The following is a 22,230-nucleotide window of genomic DNA, read 5'->3' as shown; positions in this document are numbered from 1 at the left end:
TACAAACAGTAAAAAATACACTTAAAACAGCTTTAGATGACTACAAGCAATCAGAAAAAGCTTTTAAACAAATTACCCAATTAACCAGTAAAAAAGTCTCAAAGCTAAGCCCTGTTCCTGTAGTCTTCAATCAGACATGTTCTAACTGCACAGTCTTGCCACTGGGGTGCAGGGGAACCTTCTCCAAAAAAGAAGGCCTGGACTAGTGCTCAAGTTATGCAAACAAAGCTAGATTCAGCAGGCCTGGATCTAGTCTATGCTACAGTAAAGAAAGCGCACCAATTTCAGTAAGAAACAGTTCAAATATGCAGGCACTATAAGCCTTTAACCAGAAATTACCAGCTCAGAAGGGCAGAGTCCAGCCTCTCCTCCCACAAGAGTGCAGACCATGAACCTTCTTAATGTAAAATAACTGGCCTGAAGCCCAAGTGCTTAAACCAGAACTAATACACTTTTAGAATAACAGACACCGAGCCTTCATTCAGCAGTTCCCAACTTAGAAGGATGTAAGCTACCTGTCCTGCCACAACAGTGTAGATCACAAACCTTCTTAATGTAAAACAACTGGTCTGAAGCCCAAGTGCTTAAACCAAAAGGCTTAGAATGACAGTTACACCAAGCAGTAATAAATACAATTGAGTACTTTTAAGATGACGCAAAAGCAAAATAAAGTAATAAAGTAGGAAGAAACACCAATACAGTAAAAGCAGATGAAAAAAGTGCAAATTTATTTATTTTTTTTTTTTTGAGTGAGCAAATGAGATGGGCCCAGGAGGAGTATCCAAATGCAAATTTACAAGAGGGTCGGGCAGTTTCAAAGCCACCAAGATTAACCCCAAAACAAAAGCAGGGAGGGTGGGTGGGGAACTAACTGAAAAAACAGAGCCACAACTTGCAGCTAGATAGTATTCAATGCAACCCAAATAAATCAATTTAAATGCTGTATTATTTGAAAAAAGTGCAGATAAAGATTTACTTAAATTCACTTATACGTCCAGTTGAATGCATGTAGGTCTTAGCTGGCCAAAGCTCAGAGTTTAAGCAGAAAGTAATCCAAAATGTACCACTTATATAAGGAAGAAACTGAATAACAACAAAGTGAACTACCCCCACTTATCACTGGCTATGGAGGTATTCTAACAAGCATTAACTGAAAAAACAGAGCCACAACTTCCAGCCAGATAGTATTCAATGCAACACAAATAAATCAATTAAATGCTGTATTATTTGAAAAAAGTGCAGATAAAGATTTACTTAAATTCACTTATACGTCCAGTTGATTGCATGTAGGTCTTAGCTGGCCAAAGCTCAGAGTTTAAGCAGAAAATAATCCAAAATGTACAACTTATATAAGGCAGAAACTGAAGAAACTTGAAGAAATATAATGTCAGCTTTATGCAAGGATAGGTAAACATTTTTCCAGGTTTGATTGATAACCTATACAAACCTCTAACTAACCAGCTCATGACACCTTCTAACTTCATTCTTGCTACTGCTTTTAGTATAATATCAGAGGATGTGTGGTTCACTATTTAACTTAATAATAGACATTCACCTTTGTTTCTGTATCAAATCATTTTCTAAATAACCTCTGTGTAACTAAATTATTTTCTTTTGCCTGAAAAATACTGTACTTCCTTATAAATAAACTTGACATTGCTGCATGTTTACATACGTTTCTGACAAGCTGCTTTTGATTCTAGTATAAAATGTGTGTTTGTGTAAAATTCAAACTCTTCCCTCTTTGCTGCTTGATGTAGTTCAACTTTAACACACATTTCAAAGCATTTTCTATAAAACTCTAATGATTTCTTGGTAAATCATAGCTTACTTACATTTTGTTTTCATTAAATAGTGATTAATATAAAGTCATCAGAAAGTCCATTTTAATGATCGTTTATTTATCTCTAAGTTTTTTTTCTTTAGTTGGCCAGTCGTTTTTTTGTTGCTTGTCTCTTTAAAGTTGTGCTGGTGTACATTTCTTCAACTGAGTTTAATAAGTTTTTTTTTCTGCAAAAAAAGTGACAACTTCTTCCAAGGTTTTAAATGTTTTTTCCCCTCAGGTTGAAATAGTCTTAATTTTGCTGGGAAGATCAAGTGAGTTTTGATGCCAGCTTTTTTTTAAGAAATTGTAATAGGGGTATGCAAGCTTTCCTTTTCAAGTCCACATTGGAAGACTAGTCATTATAAAATCTGATCAGTGAGTCTCCTATTTTCAGTGGTGAGAGGAGCCATGCAGTTTTCAGTACAAGATCTTTGTCTCCACTAGAAAATAATTTTGCTATAATGGACCTTGGGTGTGTAAGTCTTTTATTTGAGAGTATTGTGCCCAGAGATCTGTGAGCTGTTTCTATTCTGAAAGACAGGGCTTCCGGCAAATTCAATATTTTTGGTATCCAGGATGATAGAAAATTGACCATATTTTTCACCTTCTATTTGTTCAGGAACAGCATAGATTCTGATATTGTTTCTTCTGGCTCTATTTTCCATGTCATCTATTTTCTTTATAAATGTATTATTTTGTTGCAAAAGAAATTCAACGTTGTTCTCCCTCTGATAACCTGCAGTTAATATCCGAAACAGTGTCTTCTATTGCTGCTATCTGGACTTTTTTGCTGTTTGATGACATCATTTAATAATTCAATTTGTTTGGTGTAGTCTTCTTTTATTTTATCCATTTTTGAAATCCAGTTTGTCTGTTTTAAGAGCTAGGTCTTGGATGTTTGTGAGGATTGACTGCAGCTCTTTTCTCATAGTGTTTTCTGGGTGTATATCATAAGTCCGAACGCACAAATGTCCGAATGCTGAAACTTCGAACTGGGAAGTTGAAAGTCTAAAAATAGCGAAGCCGTGGAACATTGAATTATTTCCCAGGGAAAGAATTTGGTGGGCCATTTCCATGGCTTTCCTGTTTCCTCCACTGTGGTGCGATCTTGGAGTTGGTATATTTAAGTAGAGGGGTGTGGGGGGCACAGCCTCCCATGCTGGGGGGCAAAGTAACCCACATTAGCAACAGTATGTAGTGTTCATGTGTTTCCGCATTTTGTACCGGAACAGCGCTTTTTATTTTCCCTGGGAAAAAAATCTCTGTTTTGCGTGTTCTGAGTTTTCAGTTTTCGAACCTCTGGGTTTGATATTTACATAGTCAAACTTATGACAGTTTGACTATGTGATATAGACCCATGTTTTCTTGTTGAGCAGATTGAGTGGTTCATCTTTTTTTTTCTTGAGAGGTGTTCTCCCTTTTCTCTTACCTCTTAAAATTTGACAAGAATATATATGAGATATTACTTAGTTTTACACCAAAATGATCCTTGTAGTCTCCAGTTCTTTATTTCCAAGTTTTTAATAGGTTTTTGGTGGAATTGACAAAATAATGCTGTCAGGAGTAACTGAATAAAGCAGTGCAGAAATTTTGTGCTGCTTTCAGTTAGCCATCTTGGCCATGCCTCCTCTTCTCCTGGTGTTTTTTTGATATGTGCTGAGATCTTTTACATGGGTGGCTGTGGTATTGCAACAGTTAGCATTGTCACCTCACATCAAGAGATTCACAGGTTGGATTCTTGACTGCATTGCCTTCTGTGAGGAGTTTGCATGTCATCTCTGAGGTTGTGTTGGTTTCCTTCACATGCTCTGGTTTCCTCCCACATTCCAAAGACATGTGTCAGGTGGATTGGACTTTCTCAATTGGCCCTAGGAGTGAGTGTATGCATGTGCGTGCCTTCTGTGAAGGATGGGCACTGGGCTGGCAACTCAACACCATAAAAACTCCACTGCCAATAGTTCTGTGGACTGATGATCTGTTGTGGCAACCCTTAACAGGAGCAGCCAAAGATGAAGAACCCATGAGATCTTTTACATCCACCTGAGCTACCACTAACGCAGGCAGAAGGAACTTCAGCATAGCATCACACCTGTGATGGATGGCACACTCAGGAGTACAGCACCCCCCCCCCCATGCTGCACTATAGTGACAGCACTGCAAAATTAATATAACCATCTGAACTTCCAATAACAAAGGAGAGTGTTCTAACTGTTGCGCCACTGGCAAACTCACTGACATAAAACAGTATAGAAATATATGCAGATAAACAGCACAAACAATGTGTATATACAACTCAGAAACTGGTGGAAAAAAACAGTCCACAACACCAGATTATCAAAGTATTTAATGTACATTTGAGTTCAGACCACCACCAGCAAAGCAGAACAGGCTCCACACTTGAAAAAGGGTTTCTTCTGCAGAGTACAGTACATATATTACTGCATGCCCATACATTCCAAGGCACTCACATTCCCCTCATACTTTATTGCATTCATATCTATTTATGAGTCCAATACATTTTGGTTAAGGATAGTTTGTTAATAAGTTGTCCATGTCTGGAAAACATTCAAATAATCCTGTGACTGAGTGCTCTTTTTATCTAAAGTTATAATTGTCAAATGGAATAATGTGTGTTGTGGTAGGTAAGGGTGGCTCTCCAATGCTAATGCCACAACTTTAGGATTTACCAAAAGTTCCTGCATTAGGGATTAGAGGTATGTGTGTGTGTGTGTGTGTGTGTGTGTGTGTGTGTGTGTGGTGGGAGGGCTAAGGTTAAATTTTTGGCTAGGTAATTGGATAGATTAGTGTTATATGAGTATTTCCATGCAGTTTTAGACTAAGGGCTAGGTAATGGGGTAGATTTAGTGCTGTGCAAGATTTTTCACATTAGTGTCAAAGGAATAGCGTTACCACTGTATGTGTGAGTTAGATTTCATTGATTTTTCAAGTATCAAGAAACAAAATTCTAAAAATCATAAAAGCATAAAAATAGAAAAAAAACTTTTTTTGCAGATGACAAGCACTCCTTCCCTACATGTGGAAAACATTGGCCGCACCCAATATATATATATATATATATATATGCATTTTTAAGTAGACTCAGAGATATATATATAAACATTTTGTAATATCATTTAATCATTGATTTAACATGATAAAAAACATAAATAAAATACTAAAATAAGTAAGAAGATAATGACATAATAAAAAAAAGATACTTCTAAATGAACAAATATTATGCAGCCTAACATCTACTGCATAACATTTTATAGTTTATGTTATAACTTAGCTGATCTCAGTTTTAAGATACTGGCTTATCTATTGCATTTAGTTGTAACTGTCAGACTAGATCACGCTATTTTAATTAATTTTTCCCTTTACCCACACTTAGACCTATAATCACTTTTCAAGTACAAATAAATAAAAACCTTTTAAACTGTCTACAGACCAATGTGTTTTTATATAGTGCATTATTTAAATTCCTTTGTTTTATATCATGACAGTGTTCATAAATATAATTTTTTTAGCATCTCTTCAGTTTTTCAAACGTAGAAACTTTGACATGGAAGACAAGAAGCTAAACAACTACACATATATTACAATTGTAATGGCCTTGATAGCTAGTAATTCTGCTATATATGTGCATTGTGATATTATGTTCATCACCTATATATTTGTAGTACTTGCAATATCCATATTTGGCCATTGTATTGTTATTATTATTTTTAATAGTATTATTTTTGTCCTTTTAAAAAAAAAAACTGTTTTAATTTTTTTTGCTCTGCTAAGAACTACTTAAAACTCACCTAATTTCATTTTAAATTCCATATTAAATACTTGGATCCACTTCCTATAACCTGCATAATATCATGTGCATCTCTGGAAAAAGAAAGTGCTACATCTTTAGCCTATCAACCATCCTTTTTAAATTATTTTCTTTTTCTTGTCATATCCATGACTTAAAATTGGTTTGAACCATATATGCTCATATTTTTTAATTTCATGTTCCACTTCATGGAGAAGGAGACACCCACTGTCTTTGAAAATACAAAATAGTGAATTAATTTCATTTAGTAATACACTATCATCTGTTATTATTTTAGATAAGTTTATGAGTTGTCCTTTAACAATATTCCTTTTTGATAGTATTGATGTCAACTGGTATAATGTAAATAGGTATTTGAAAATGTCTCCTTTCTGAAAATGGTGAATTCAAACTTATTATCTGTTCTATTATTTAACATGGTTATATCTAAATAATTTTATTTAAATCAAACTGAAAATGTGAATTTTAAAAATGATGTAATGTTGGAAATGAAGTTCATAAAATCATCAAGTGTGAGCTCACCCTTCTATAAAATGAAAATATGTGAAAATCTTCCATAATAATATATTTACTCCATATATTTTGAAGGAAAAGCATGTTTGTCTTCCCAGGCTAATAAAGGTTGACAAAAACAGGCTCAGATGCTGTACTCATAGACACATGCAAATATTCACTATCAAAAAAGAAGCAATTAAATACTACTTCCATCAAATCAACCAAATTAATAATATCCTTATTAGATAACTTATTTCAGTCATTTAACATTTCTGTGAACCACTTGAGACCAATATTGTGTGGAATGACAGTAAAGAGGCTTGTAACATCACTGACTGGTGTCAGTTATCTAATAAGGATATTATTAATTTAGGTTATAAATGTTCTGGGCCTGAGGAGTGTCACTGTGTGTAATTTACCTAGATCTAGTAAGAGCATTTAATAAATAGCAAGAATGACTAATCATATAAAGGTAAATTGATTCCCATCTCGCTGTTTATTTGTGAGTTAAGGGTTATGCTACAGGGTAAATCCTCCTTACAAGTTGTTAATAAGGTAGATTAATGGGTTCTATATTTCCTTATCGAAAAGCCGTAATATCAAATGGCTTTTCATCGAACCGGAAAAGTCAGAAGCTGAAAATAGTGAAAATGCGAATGAGCCAATTCTTTCCCCTGGGAAAGAAATCGCTAGCTCTACCACCAACTACACACTAATCTAAACATAACAAAGTGGGGGGCTTCGCCATTCACACCGCCGATTGTGGGGGCTGTGCCACCCACTCCCCAACTAAATATACCAACTCTGAGATTGCACTACAGTGGGGAAAAGGGCAAACTCACAAGGGTGACCAAGCAGTTTCTTTCCCAGGGAAAGAATTCACTCATTTGAGTTTTCACTATTTTCAGCTTTCGACTTTTCCAATTTGATAAATAGCCGTCCGATATTATGGCATTTTGATAAGGTAATAGGAACCCGATTAATGCAATGCTTTATGGGAGATATATTCTTTCTAACTCTATGCCTGAAATACCTTTTTGGGACAATTGTTTCTTGAAACAACTATGAGGATAAATTGAAACTAGGAGGCATACTAGGAAATTAATTAAAAAGATATTAAGGAAAATTGTGAAGAATGTTATGTCTACTTTTATGAATATGGTTTTAGAATTTAATAAAAAATTAAGCTAGTATACTCATTATTAAAATATGATGCCTGGATACTTTTCAAGGAATGAAAACATACCTGTTACTGACTCAGAAATTGATGATGGATTTGTTAGAAATTAATTTTTTTAAATTGAAATCATTATGATACCATTATTTCTAGTTCTAATGTATAATGTGCTTAAACTGTTTTGTATCTTTAAGCAAAACTATTTAAATATTGATGCTGTACTGTATTGTATTGGCTGCTGAATAATTATAAATTGATTGCAGTGTTGTTTCTGTGGTTGTGCTACTTGGAGTAAAGGCAAAGTTTTTCCTACAAATGTACCATTTTTGAGTTTGTGTGACATTGGATGTAATATATTTAGAGATTGTGAGTATCTAATCAAAGCCTCCACATTGGGTGGTGCAAGGGGCAATCTTCATACAATACAATGTTTTTTTTACATTTCTGTAATTGGTATCGTCAAGTTCCTCAGACTGCAAAAGTCTGAGCCTCTGATATTCTAGCTGTGATGTTCTGAGTCTTGCTAGAACTTGACTCTTCATTATGTAAAAAATCCTTAATTCTGACATATAAGTATCTGTATGCAAAGATTTCTTCCTTATATAAATCTGTGTAAAGAAAGTTAGAAGTATTTTGGATTTTTTTTTAAATTTGGTCTTTAAGTGGAATGGTCAGTGATCATGAGGCTGAAATACTTCCAATTTCACTCTAAACAGTCTTTCTTTAACTTGCAAACAAATGATAACTGAGTTTGCATATTTCATTTAACACTCACAGACAATTTTCTTAAAATGCAACAGTAAATTTGATATCGGCACAGGACTGTGCTTGCATTGCAAAATACTTGCCCAACTCTGCTCAATACAAATGCCCTCATTGTCAGTATATGAATGATACTCTTTTGTAAAGTGAGAAGTTGTCAAATTGCTAAATGCACAATAATTAAAACCATTCCCTGTGAAAGTGTGTATGATCTGAAATTTTGCAGCTGATATATTTTTCATTCTAAATCATTGTTATATATTTATACAATGAACTAGTATTGCTGCCTGAGCTAGTAATCAATAATGAGATTTTTCAAAGTAAAATATACTTATTTGTCTTTTTTAATCTTCTGCTGAATCTTACAAAGTCATTAAAGAATAGAAACAGCTACATATTTTAAAGTTGTGAAACAATGTTGAGACATCTGAAGGGTATGGTTTCTTCACATGATCAGCTTCATTGTTTACTGTACCACCATATTATCATGCATTCTAAAAAGTCTCCCCATCATTGCCTTTGATCCTCAGTACAGAACAACACAGATTTATTTACATGATTTTAAAAGCTGTAATTTTCCTTACTTTATCAATTGTTGCAAATATACTTCCTGCAGCTCCACGACCAGTGGCAAAGGCTTCTAGACAAGGAGAAGCCTGACCAAGATTTATAGCAGCTACTAGTACTCCAAAGAAAACCTGAAAAATAAAGGGGATAACATTGTGATTAATGCCAAGTCAAATAAGGAGTGGAATGAAGTATGCATAGATATTGCTGATGTCTCTATGTTCTACAAGCAACATTTTGTCTATATATCCATATATAAGTATATATGAGAGAGAGAGAATTGTATTAAATTGCCATACCTCAATCTTGTATGTCACTGAGTTAACTGAGATGTATACCACTCAGATTTAAAGTTAAAATAAAGTGTAAAAGGTTCAAAACTGTCTATAATACATTTGTCAGCATTATATCTAAGTTCTAGCTTGTTGCATAAAGTAATGATATAATCTACTGATGCCAAGGTTTAAATACAGTCATCCATAAGAGACTATCTTTCCCAACCTATGGCCTTCTGGTTATTTATTGAGCTAAACCACATGGTTGATAGGAAAGAAATGGGAAAATAAATGAATAAGGAGTGACACAGGACTGAACATCAGGGAAGAACCACATTATGAAATGTATTAAAACAGCAAATTTCCCTTATGAAAGATTATCTGGGCAAAGAGCTGGGAGCTGGAAATATGATAGCATGGAAGCTGTTCAAAATATCACTGAGTACAAAATGAAATGTAATTGATAATAACTAAGATGTTATACATTGTTAAACAGAAAATGTAATGAATTCTAAAATAAAATAAAACAAAATAAGTCAGTAGAATGACAAATATTATTCAGCATATAACCCAGAAACTGAGTCGTGTATTATTTCTAAGTGTTTTATTTTTCAGGGAATCAATGAATAAAGAAATGTAGTCTGCATTTGTTTGTATTTCTACAGGTATAATATTTTGTTGTTTAGGAGAACTGCTCAAATGAGGTCATGAAAATATCAGAAATATATTTCCCCTCTTACAGTCTTTCTATCATTGAAAAAGTTTAAAGTTATTCATGTGTTAGGCAGTCATGAGTTATTCTAGAAGCTAGACCATATTTAGTGGCAGTATTTCAAATACAGTTGATACATACATATTGCTATACCTAGAAAATGCAAGAAATAAAATAACCAATGTTGTGAAATATATATATATATATATATATATATATATATATATATATATATATATATATATATATATAATATCATATTATAGATATATAGATAGGTAAATAGATATAGACAGATATTATACAAGTACACATTACTGTTATCAGTTATTCATGCAGTAGGGTATACACTGCCAGTATATTATGTGAACAGAATAGTGAAACATTCAAAAATGTACTGATAGGACATATGCCAAGTTAAAAATGTGAGTGCTACAAAGATACTGCATTACAAGTTAAATTTCAGGTATGCAAATGCTCCAATAATATCACTTGAATATGTATTGCAACTATGATATCTTACAAATGTTTGGAATACAACTACTGCTTTAAATAATTCTATACGTTCAAGTACCTTGGATGAAAGTTTAAAGTGCTTGTATGCAGTGCTCATTATCAGTTCTTAACAGTACTATATAAGTAAATTGTTTCAAAGACTATGATTGTACTAATTCATAAAATGTATTATATTCTGTCAACATGCTAACAAATAAAGGTAATGTTGCTGTAGGTATTGAGTATAAATGGCATACAACTCTACACCCATTGTATATTACACTTTTGTGCCATTTGCCCTGTGTTATGCTTTGAGTTTTTGGACCAATCCACTAACCCAGTTAACAAATCAATACATAAAATAAAAAATAAATAAATCATACATAATTGTACAATGTGATGCAGAGGCCTGTAGTACAGTGATAAATGAAACAGCATTGTCGTTTAACAGTTTACAGATATAGGTTGTTAGCAGTTTTATTATGGCAGATTCATATCAGGTATATGTGTGTTTGTTAGAAATGAGCATTTGTACATACAAACACACACACACACACACACACACACACACACACACACACACACACACACACACACACACACACACAATGTTACAAGTGTTTTTTTTTATGCAGAGTTCACTAGATACAGTTTTGACAGATTACATCAGAACATGGTTAATCAGTTTGGTATTATCAGCAGTATTTATGTAAGTTAATGGCAATAGATAGTTTCATGCCATTCACATACTTTACACAGGGATGGCGTAGAAGATGGTTTTGCAAGACTAGGTGACTATAGGGTAAGGGATTTAGTCCTTTTACCCAACTGCAATCTCAAAATCTGAAATCTCAAAGCTTGTGTATCTATAGTTGCAGGGGTGTGGGGATACAGATGTGATTGCTCTTCCTGCAAGCATGGTTTTTAGTATTTTTTTCATTCGTTTGTTGATTTCAAAATAAATCTTGTTGATGTAGTAATCATTGATATTATGATACAGAACCTATAAAACATCTGACTCTTTCTCTCTTTACACACACATATGTACACACACACACACACACACACACACACACACACACACATATTTATATATATATATATATATATATATATATATATATATATATATATATATATATAGCTGTTGTTGTTCTTTCGGCTTTTTCCCGGTAAGGGGTCGCCACAGCGGAACTCCGGTCTGCTAATGATTGGCAGTAGATTTTTTATGAAATGCTGAGGTGCCAGCTCGACGTCCAACCTTATGTATATATTGTCCCTTTCCAAATGCAGTATCATCTTGGAGTTGGTATCATTAATTAATAGGGGGTGTAGGGGTGCAGTGGGGCTGCACCTCTACAAAATATATGTTTTAAGTTTTGAATTTCTTTTTTATCTTGAGGGATTCATTGTATGTATGTGTGTGTGTGTGTGTGTGTGTGGTGTGTATGTATCATAGGTAAGTGTTAAGTAGAAGTTATTGAAAATCTAAAGATATGTGAATAGAGGTATAGAGGTATAAATGATGTTTTGAACCCCAGAAATTTGCACATAGTTGTGCAAGCGATGTTTGTGATTCAAGAATACTGTTTTCTTTAAATGTAGTAAATATTTTGCTCAATTGTATATGCATAAAAGTAGAAAGGAACCTACCTGTCTTAGTAATGATATGTTTGTTAAATTTGGAGATAATACAAAAAGAAGGCTAAGGCAAGCCCAGGCCGTGAATGTTTGCTCTTGGCATTACACTGAGTTTCCACATAGGGCCTTTTAGGCCTTTCCTCAAAAGGCAAGATTAATCTAATGTTGGCAATATATGTATGCTATATTCTCATTGTACTAGAAGTAAAATGATCCTAAATATTTCTGCATTCTAAGCAACATTTCTGTTACTTTACATACAGTGAGGCGTAAACACAACGTACAGACAAAGATAGTATGCTGTAGTGTAAACTAAGACTGAGAGATCAAATCCTAACACTAATGATAAAGATTTTTGCCAGATTATCTTATTAGAATTCCCAGAAGCTTGTATTATGAGCTGTTTAAAGGAAATTAGAATATACTTACATACATAGGCAGTGAATGCAATGTTTGATGGACTTTAATGTCACAGTCTAGCCAATTTGGTCATACTCCCATATTTTATTTGAGTGCAAAAATAATGCCTAGAAGTAAAAAAAAAAACAAAAAAAAAACCCCTACATTTCATCTGACAATACAAGACAACATTTATGTTGCTCCGTATAGACTGAGGCCTAAACTCCATTACTGACTGGTGCAATGTGATATTGTACAAATCAGGATGGAGGTTAATTGGCCCTTTAAAGCGCATTGTTTTAGACTCACTGTCTTATTAGAAGTCTCATATGATTACATACAGAAGTATCCAAATGCAATGTTTCACAAGATGTTTGTTGCCGTAGTCTGGCATTATACCTAGTCTCACTGGCATTTAGGCAATCCTTTTTAAAATACAGGGTGAAACTAATGTTAATATTATATATGCTAAGTCTTCATTATAAGAGAAGTAAAAATCCTATGGTGGGGTCAAATTCATCGTTGTCCTGCCTCAGATATGTTTTATGGCAGAACCAGCTTCTTGAAATAGCCTGAAAGGCTCATAAAGAAATCCTGAAGGCAGACTGAAATGTGACCTTTTATACATAATCTTCAGATGCGGAGTTCATATGACTTCACTGATATAATTTGATATTTGCATTAAACTCAATTTCTATTGTAGGCATTGTGGTGAATACCTGTTTGGAAACAGAATGCAGTAATGGTTTAGAATATATCCATAGTGAGCTTTCTGTACATTAGAAGTAAAGATGTTTTGCATATTCACCAAGAAAATATCATCAGAAGTAAGAATTCCACATATTTCACCTGTGAAATGTATTTTTTCAGTTTAACATAGCATGGCTAAAATGCCTAACTTCAAAGCAGCTTAAAGTGGTGGAGCCAAAGTCACCACTATCTATACTAAATTTCCTAAGAGCAGAAGAGGATTCTTACAGCATTCTGTATTACAAAATCCTGTTTTTCTTCCTGAAAGTTTCATTATGAAATATTAAGTATTAAACAGGGATGCAGATATAGCCTTTTATAAACAAGAACCAGATGCATAGGTTCATATACATTTAGTATCACATTTTGACTTCTTGCAAAATACTGAATTTCCATCGGGTGGTTGTTGTGACCTTTTGTGGAGTATACATAACAGAATAATTGTCTTTAATACTTCTTTTATGAGTTTATATTACATTAGAAATGAAAACTGTACACACTTCACCAGAAGCAATGCATTTCTTTCAGATGTAACAGACCATGGCTAAAACTACATTATATGCAAAAATTAAATTGGTGTGGTTAAATTTAGCATTGATCTGCTCTGAAATCCCTAAGGGTAGAATACTAATATTATATGCATTCTATAATTCAAAATGTTGTTACTTTTTTCAGTTTGTATAATGAAGTCTCTAAGTGGAGCTGAAGTATTGTCTTTTATTTATGGGTACCAGATGCAAGGATTCATGTGCCTTCACTGTCACTGTTTCTGTCTGACATTTTGCCTTATACTTGATTTCCAAGGGCATCTTTTATTGCACTTAATTGCTCAGAATGCTTATATTTACCAGTTGTTATTTAGTAGAAGTAAATATTATATATATTTCCTGAGAAAATGCACACTTTTTCAGTTATAACTTGACAAGGTTAAAATGTCACATTTTCAACCTGCTAAAGTGATGGGAGTTAAATTCATCAGGAAGTTGCAAAGAAGTCTCTAAGGGTAGAGTAAACACATTAGTTACATTTTGTGGCTGAATATCCAGTTGTTACTGCCTATCAGCTCCATAATGTAATCACAAATGAGAGCAGAGATATGGCTTTTTATACATAGACTCCAGATTCAGTGATTCATATGATGCCAGTGCAATGGTCTAGTGTTTTGTACTGTTTTGATGACCTGACTGTGGTGTGGTGAACTTGTCTTCAGTATGTAGAAGACAGTAATGGTATAAAATACATTTTAAGAGTCATTATTATATTAGAAATAAAATGCTGATAGACTATATTGTTTTCATTAGTTTTTTCTTAAATATGCTAAAGAAAGTCTTAACTGGTCATGTGACATCTGTTTTCCGCTAGGTTGATCATTATAACAGCTGGATAAACCAGCATTGTTTCTATAATACACATTAGCAAATTTCATAATATTAACTTATGTTTGCTTATAACTTAAGGGAAAAAAAAAAACACTCATCCATTGTCAGTTCAGATACCCTAAACATATTTCTCTTTAAATCATTGTTCTAAATTTGTTATGGATGCAGACTTAATCTACATAAGAAACCGTTACATTTATTTCTTATATGAATGCTAGTATGAATGCTACTATGATGACACCATTTTAAAACTATACCCAAAAGCAATAGTATCTTCAGTATATGTTAAGGAAAGCAGTAATATTACTGAAGTATGTAAATATGTTTCTAGTGAAAAAAAACTGTCATCAGACTATGTAATGTTTTTAAGAAGAATAATATCACCTTCAGAGCTCTGAGTTTCTTCATAGACATAAATAGGACAATATTGGTATATGAAGTATCTACAAGTGTATCAATAACAATTCCATAATGCCACTGGTAAACAATATCTATAAAAGCATTTCTAAGGCCATATCTAAAGGATGGCAATGCATATTTACATGAAAATTCACTCTCTTTAAAAAAATTGAATTGTTCCACTGCATATTCAATATGGATTATTATATGGATTATTATTTACAAGGTATCAATATCCAAGGTAGCAAATAAATATAGCATCAGTGAAAACACAGAATACTGATCATGTGGGAAATAAAAAAAATTCTGCTAGCCGTAATAAAACATTTAACATTCTTAAATGAGGTTTTAACATTTTTTCTATAAAAATTAAAAGAGGTTCAAATTGCCTAGCTTCTTTCAGATACAACTGGTCTTAGGGTCAGTGTTTTCAAACTTTTATTTAGTTGTTATTTATCTTATAAAACAGATATTATTGAATAAGAAGTATCAAAATATTGCAATAGTTTTTCAGACATATATGGCAAATGTAAATCATGTAAAGCTTATAGGATACTGCTTATCATTTACTTTAAATGAAGATTGTTTGCTATTGTCAATTTATCAGTATCTTTCAAAATCTCAAACATTGGTTCTCATTAATCTGACTTATTTATCATTACAGTCAGTCTCACCACCTTAAACAGAAGATCTAAATTAATGGTATAGTATTATGAAGAAGTATATTACACATGTTATAAAATTTAAGTTGTTTACTTCAATAAAATTCACAGATGGATTTTTCAAGGACATTCTGAAAGGCACTGATCAGTAGAATACATTTTGCAAAAAGCTACTGCAGTTAAAAAAAGAAAAAAAAAATAGAAAAAGTTTTAGTTGTAACATGAAATGGCTAAAATTCTGTAGTAGGTAAGGGTTGGGGCTAAACACTTAGCTTCCATTTAGAGTGTTTAATATGTAGTCTGGATATAATAATGCTTTGGAATATGTTTTCTATATTATCATTATGCCAAAAGTAAAAATTATATATATTTTCCAGAACAGGGAAGTTTTTTTCATTTTTATTTTTGTTACTACAAAACTTTTTGTATTCGTATGCAGTAAAGCACATTATAAGAAGATAGGTTCTACGTTTACCTTTATACTTAGATTTGTTAGCTAAATACTAGTTATGTAGCCATGTAGGTGCTATATTTGCTGTCACTCACTTCTCAGTAAACATGTACATTTTAAATTTGTCAAGTAGGACAACTCAGACTATATCTAAGTCATATCACCAGTGAATTATTATAAAATAGAAACCAGAAAGAGCATACCTTTCTTTGAAAGAAGTGAGACTATGTCATTTTATAAGCTATAGTAAAATGCACATATTATATTTATTCTGACAGGCATTCACATATTTGAGTTTCTGCTGTCTGCTTTCTTTAAGTGTTATTATACAATGGTCTTACTACTCACGTTTCCTTTATTTGAAATTAGTACCATATTCTGGTTAGAATGGCCTTTTGAAATTTACAGATGACATAACCTGCAAACTAGTCAGTTGAAACAAACATGTAGCTTCCATTTGTTATCTGATTTAAACAATAAGATATCTATAGCTATCTCTCTGACTATCTATCTAACTATAGGAAGAGATGAAACATTGTTACTTAGTATATCTTTCTATAAAAAGTGATATTTTTATTTTTCTCTATGTTGAGGCATAAAATAAATAAAAATAGATTTTTATTCAAGCTGTACCTTCCACATCTACTTTGAGGATGGGAGATCAATCTAAGAGTGTTTCATTGATAATGATGCAAATATCTATCTCAGAAAGTTTCATGAAAAATGCTGAATCATTTTGCAGACAGAGGCATCATATGCACAAAGAAAAGTATTTAAACGTAATTAGTAATTTAGGGGTATTCCTTTGCAGGATGATCAGCAAAACATGGTTTAATAAGTGTAGGAGTTACAGTAGCATGTTAAGAAAGGATCTGGTAAGGCTCAAGCATTAACATATAATGAAATGAAAACTGCTTATATTCTCTCCCTTATCCAAAAACTCCAACTATGCACTCCCTCTGCTGACTTACTACCCGCAGAATACTTACAGTTAGCAGCCAAATCCATAGCTTACCCTATCTCCATACTAATCAATAGAACCATCACTGAAGGATATGTCCCTAAACTTTGGAAAGTTTCCCATATTATTCCCCTTCATAAGGATGGAAATTCCACTGAACTCTCCAACTATCGTCCCATAGCCCTACTCTCTCCCTTTTCAAAGATTATGGAAAGGTGTATCCACAAGCAACTGCTTGACCACCTTGTCCAAAATAACTTGCTTACCAATACCCAACATGGTTTCAGACCTTCCCATAGCACTACCACTACCCTCCTTTCCTTTACGGACACAATCAACAAAAACCGTAACCTTAACATGCTTTCCTCTGCACTTTTCATAGACCTGTCCAAGGCTTTTGACATGGTTAATCACCAAATACTCATACATATTCTTAAATCTCTGTCACTTAACACACTAGCTATAAAATGGTTCCAGTCCTACTTAAATAACAGACATCGAGCTGTACTCTGGAACTCCACTCTCTCTACCCATCTACCTGTTAACATTGGTGTCCCTCAAGGGTCCATACTGGGCCCTCTCCTGTTTACTTTATTCATCAATGACCTTCACCAAGTAGTTCCCCAAGCTACATGCATACAATACACAGATGACTCCACACTTATTTGCTCAGCCACATCTGTATCTGACCTTCACTCCCTGACACAACACGCATTTAACTCTGTAGGACAATGGTTTACACAATGCTGTCTCTTACTTAACCCCAAAAAAACTAAACTCCTCCTTTTCACACCTACTAGTAAATCCTCCCAAATAGACTTCACTGTATCATCTAAAAATGGTACGCCTATACCCCAAGATCTTACTACCAAACTATTAGGTATCACCATAGACAACAACCTTAACTTCAACACCCATATCAGCAACACTTTGAAAACTATTAATAAAAAAATAGGCTGTCTTTACAGAATCAAACCCTTCCTCACTCCTGCAACTAGAATAACTATTGCCCACTCCCACCTAATCTCTACCCTTCTCTATGCTTCATCCATATTCATTAATCTCTCAAAAAATAACCTTAAGAAAGTAGAACACTCCTACAATAATATAGCCAGGTTTGCCACAGGTAACCCTTTCAGAACCCACCACTGTATTAATCTAAAGCAACTAGGGTGGCTTGAATTACAGCAGCAGCTGAAATTTAATCAACTTGCCATCTCCCATAAGATACTTTATCAACCTGCCAAAACACCCATACTATCTACTCTTATTCACCCCTACCATAACATGAAGTCTCTTAGATCCTCACAAAATCTTCTTGTAAATATCGACAAAGCAAACAATAAGGCCGGAGACGCTGTCTTCTCTAATACTGTTGGAAAAACCTGGAACCTGCTTCTCTTTGAACTTTCTACACTTCCTTCTGTAACTCTTTTTAAAAAGAACCTAAAGTTCTTCCTCAAAACACATTGGATGTGCCCATGTACGAACCCTGACTGACCAACTAGCTCTTGATACTTGATTCAACCCTACCTTCTCAACCCTGCTTTTACTTCATCTTAACATCTACTGATCCACTTCTCCATCATAGTATTACTTACTACTCTATCATAAAAAAAAATATATATATATATATATATTGGACATTTTTTTACTACTAGATGTATTACATAACTGCTACTTCTCTTAACTTTCTTTTTATTTACACTTACTGTACATTATGCTATTATTCTTTCTGAATGCTTATTTGTAACTGTATTTGTACTAAGTCAAGTCTAATACTCTGCATTTTTATACATTATTAATATGTAACCAGTTAAAGTTTGTTTATCTCCTTTACTGTGAATGTATTTGCATTATAAACATGTATTACTTTTGATGAGAAATTATTTTGAACTGTTTGGAACTTATCTCCAGGGGCCTCTACTGAAAATGGACATATATCCAGCTAGACTAGCCTGGTCAACAAATGTAAAATAAAATAAATAAAATAAAATATACAGATCAGATAAGTAGAAAATAGTTCTGGTACAAAGATTTAAATTATAGAATATGATTTGTGAGGAGCTAAAGGCAAGCGAATGGCATATATTAACTGAGTACTCCTATAAACAAGTGGGAGAAGTATACAAGACTGTTTGGATTCAATAACTGCACAATTTGGGAAATGCTTTGGGGAAGTGAGAATTAGGGACCCCCCCCCACTTAGAATACTTTGCTAAAGTAGAGCAATTGAGACTAACTGTGGTTTAAGCTGTAAAGATTTCTAAAAGCTGCTATGTTTAATGATTCCCAGAGAAAGAGTGCATCTCTTCTTGCAAATATGAAACAGGCATAAATAAATGTTTCAAATAGGAATGCATGAGAATGAATAGAGAAATTTAAAAAGATATATTTTAAAATTCAGAGATGCTCATCTCTTCTTGTGGATTGCAATAAGATATGTGAGGTTACATTATAAAAGAGTGAAGCATCTATAATGTTTTTGGCTAGGAGTTTTGACATCTTTAGACATTTTTATGGCATAACAAAAGTGGATAAGAAATCTGAATTTCTTTTAAAATTTGATAACAGAGTGTATATAAAAAAAGGAACTGCCTTTGAGGAAAAGATTATGACAGGCAATCAAGTCAAGAATAAAGGAACAACAAACATGAAACATACAATAAAGAGACTGGATGCATTTGTTCAAAATGACTATGTCTCAAAGTGACTGAAACATAAGGTAGTATTCATTGATACTGTGTATACATTGCAAGACCACAGTACACAAGGGGCTGGGATTCATTAAACACTGTTATGCTACAGCATAATGGATCACAACTGAGTAGCACTTTTGCTATGCAGTACTTTAGAGCCTCATGCAAGCACAGCACTGTATCAGTGTGACCTACACAAATTAGAAGTCCTTGGCACTTGGATAGTACAGCATAGTATCACAGTTCATTGACAGCCATAATAGACAAGTTCTGAGTAGTTTGGCAAAGATGCAAAGTGGCAATTAGACTCACATCTGTGGGCTGTTAATGAGATAATGTGAACAGGGTGAATATACCCTGTGTCACCCTGATGAGCTTGCTGAGGTAGATGAGTAGTACATGGTGTGTGTGTGTGTGTGTCTCTGTGTGTGTGTGTGTGTGTGTGTGTGTGTGTGTGTGTGTACAGGCATTTGCGAATATTATTACACAGGGGAGGATGAGTACAGCACAGCCATGAACTATAGCTGATTTGTTCTCCTCAGCCTCCACTATTAGATAACCACTCAGGTAAGTAATTTTGAGGTATTGTATGTGTTTGGGTGTTGGGGCAGTAACTGTACCAAAAAACTTGCTTCAGTCATAACAAAAGTGCAGAATACCTTTTTTGGTCTTCTTTAAGTGTGGAAGAGTGAGCCAGATGACCTAGCCTGGGTTTTGCCTTGTGGTAAGCAAATAAGTATTCATCACTTTGCCTAAGGATATGGAAATCTGCTTGACAATTCAGGACTGAAACCCATCTAAGAGTATAGTAGAAAGGGTGACTTCTCTCTAGGCAGCAGGGTAAAACTGCACAAGGAGTAGATACTAACAATATTTATATGCATATCTAGCCAGTAGACAAAACTGCACAAAATGGGATAAGTAGTACTGCACATTGGTATATCTAGCCAGCAGGCAAAACTGCACAATAATGGGGTAACTATCAATACACATGAATATATCTAGCCAGTAGGAAAAAAATGAATTAGAAAGGAATAACTAACTAGTACTACACATGGGTATAAGGGAACCCACAAGGGACAGTCTACACTACCACAGAAACTTCCAGTGATGAAGGATAACCCACTTATTATTCTAAGACATGTCAAGGACATGGGTTTTAATGTTTCCAGTTTAGCCAAGTGGGTCATGTAGAGTTAAAAATGTCCACAGAGTCAGGGAGGGGAGCAAGGGCCATGTAAGGGAGCTAACAGAGGTGGCAGTGTGGTAGTGGTCACTTATCATTCAACTAAAGCTGTTCCAAATTACCAAAGCTGTCTATCATGATGGCGGGAAAAAAAACTTCTAATAAGAGTGCTACTGCATCAGATATAACTTTGTTAAACCTACAGTCAGAGAGGAGCATTACTTCTTGTGGCAGTCCATTCTATTTTGGGCCACACGAAGGTCACCTTTTCAAGTTCAGTTAACCAGAGATTAATTGGATTAGATAGGATGGTAGGGAAATAAGCACCTGGCAGTGTTTGATGACATCCCAGTATATGTTTTTTAACAGCAGATTATGTTGATGATGCAGTGGCATGGATACAATGTAATTACAATGTAGCCAGGCATGGAGACAAACAATTGTGGAAGGAAGGAGGAATAGACCTAGAGAGGAACCATAACTACAACAGAGGCTGATGATGTGACAAAGTCCGGGAAAAAGCTAGATAGTAACAGCAAGAGTGGCTCTGATCCGCAGCTATAAAAATGGACTTCCTTTGAAAAGGACCAATAACAATGAATGACCAATTCCCCCACTTCACATATGCTACAAAAACAAATAAACTGAAGAAGTAAACAGCACCAGCTGTCTCCAGTGATCTATTTATTTAAATAATCTCGGACTTAGTGCTTTCATCTCAGAAGTAAGACTTCATTAGGTCAGATTGGTGCTCTATTAATTCTTCTTTTGCAAAAGGGCTACTTCAGGGGCAGAGCTAGGTGGTAGCATCAAGCCTAAATCTGAGCCACAGCTGTCAAAAAAAAAAAAAATACTCAATGTGCTTTGAAGAGAACCCGGGTAGATGACAAAAAAGTTGAAATTGGCACAATTCTGAGATCACACCTTACTTGATGGCGGTAACCAAGGAGGCTCTTGACGCTCAATAGCAGAAGTAGTCTGTATACTGGGACAAAAACTTTTTTCAGGGAGACTGGAGTTCTGAAATGGGCTAGAAGGCCATGGTACAGATGGTAGCCCATGATATTTCTTTTTCAGGCCATATTTTTGACCTTTGTTGAATAAACTGCTGTCCCTGTATGCTAAACTGTGGTTTATTTTCTAGATTTTTGTTTTAATTTTTTGAGTGGTAATATGATAATAACTTATGGATTTGTGCTTAGCTAATGTGTGGTTTTCAGACCAGCATTGTGATAACATGATCAGTAAAACTTACACACAAATGCAATCATTGCATTATTTAAAGCTTAAGCACTGATAACTGTGTGCTAGTATATGTCTTGATAACCATCCTGAGGTTATCATGTTGATCTTATCTTCTAAAACTTTGCTCTTGAGGTTTACATTGTTATACACTTTAAATGGTTATCAAACCAATATGCAATAGAAGACCATTATCCTCTGTAAGCCCAAACTTATGTTTAGGGAGTTGTGTGTCCCTCTTATCTAAGGATGCAGCACTTCCCAGCTACCTACCACATAATACTAACGTCTTGTAGCAACAACTGCTAATGGCTGTTATGTACCTCA

General features: G+C 34.2%; 1 protein-coding gene across 1 annotated transcript in view; it reads right to left on the bottom strand.

Moving 5' to 3' along the window:
• ABCB11 (ATP binding cassette subfamily B member 11) overlaps positions 1–22,230 on the bottom strand; it is a 991,743-nt gene that overhangs the window by 380,273 nt on the left and 589,240 nt on the right. The window contains exon 12 of the mRNA XM_044075586.1: positions 8,670–8,783. Within this exon, the coding sequence (XP_043931521.1) occupies positions 8,670–8,783 (114 nt within the window). The remainder of the gene's footprint in view (positions 1–8,669; positions 8,784–22,230) is intronic.

The sequence above is a fragment of the Protopterus annectens genome, chromosome 6.part1, assembly GCF_019279795.1.
Source record: "Protopterus annectens isolate FY-2018-M chromosome 6.part1, PAN1.0, whole genome shotgun sequence".
NCBI lineage: Eukaryota > Metazoa > Chordata > Ceratodontiformes > Protopteridae > Protopterus > Protopterus annectens.
This window is presented reverse-complemented; position numbering and strand designations above follow the sequence as displayed.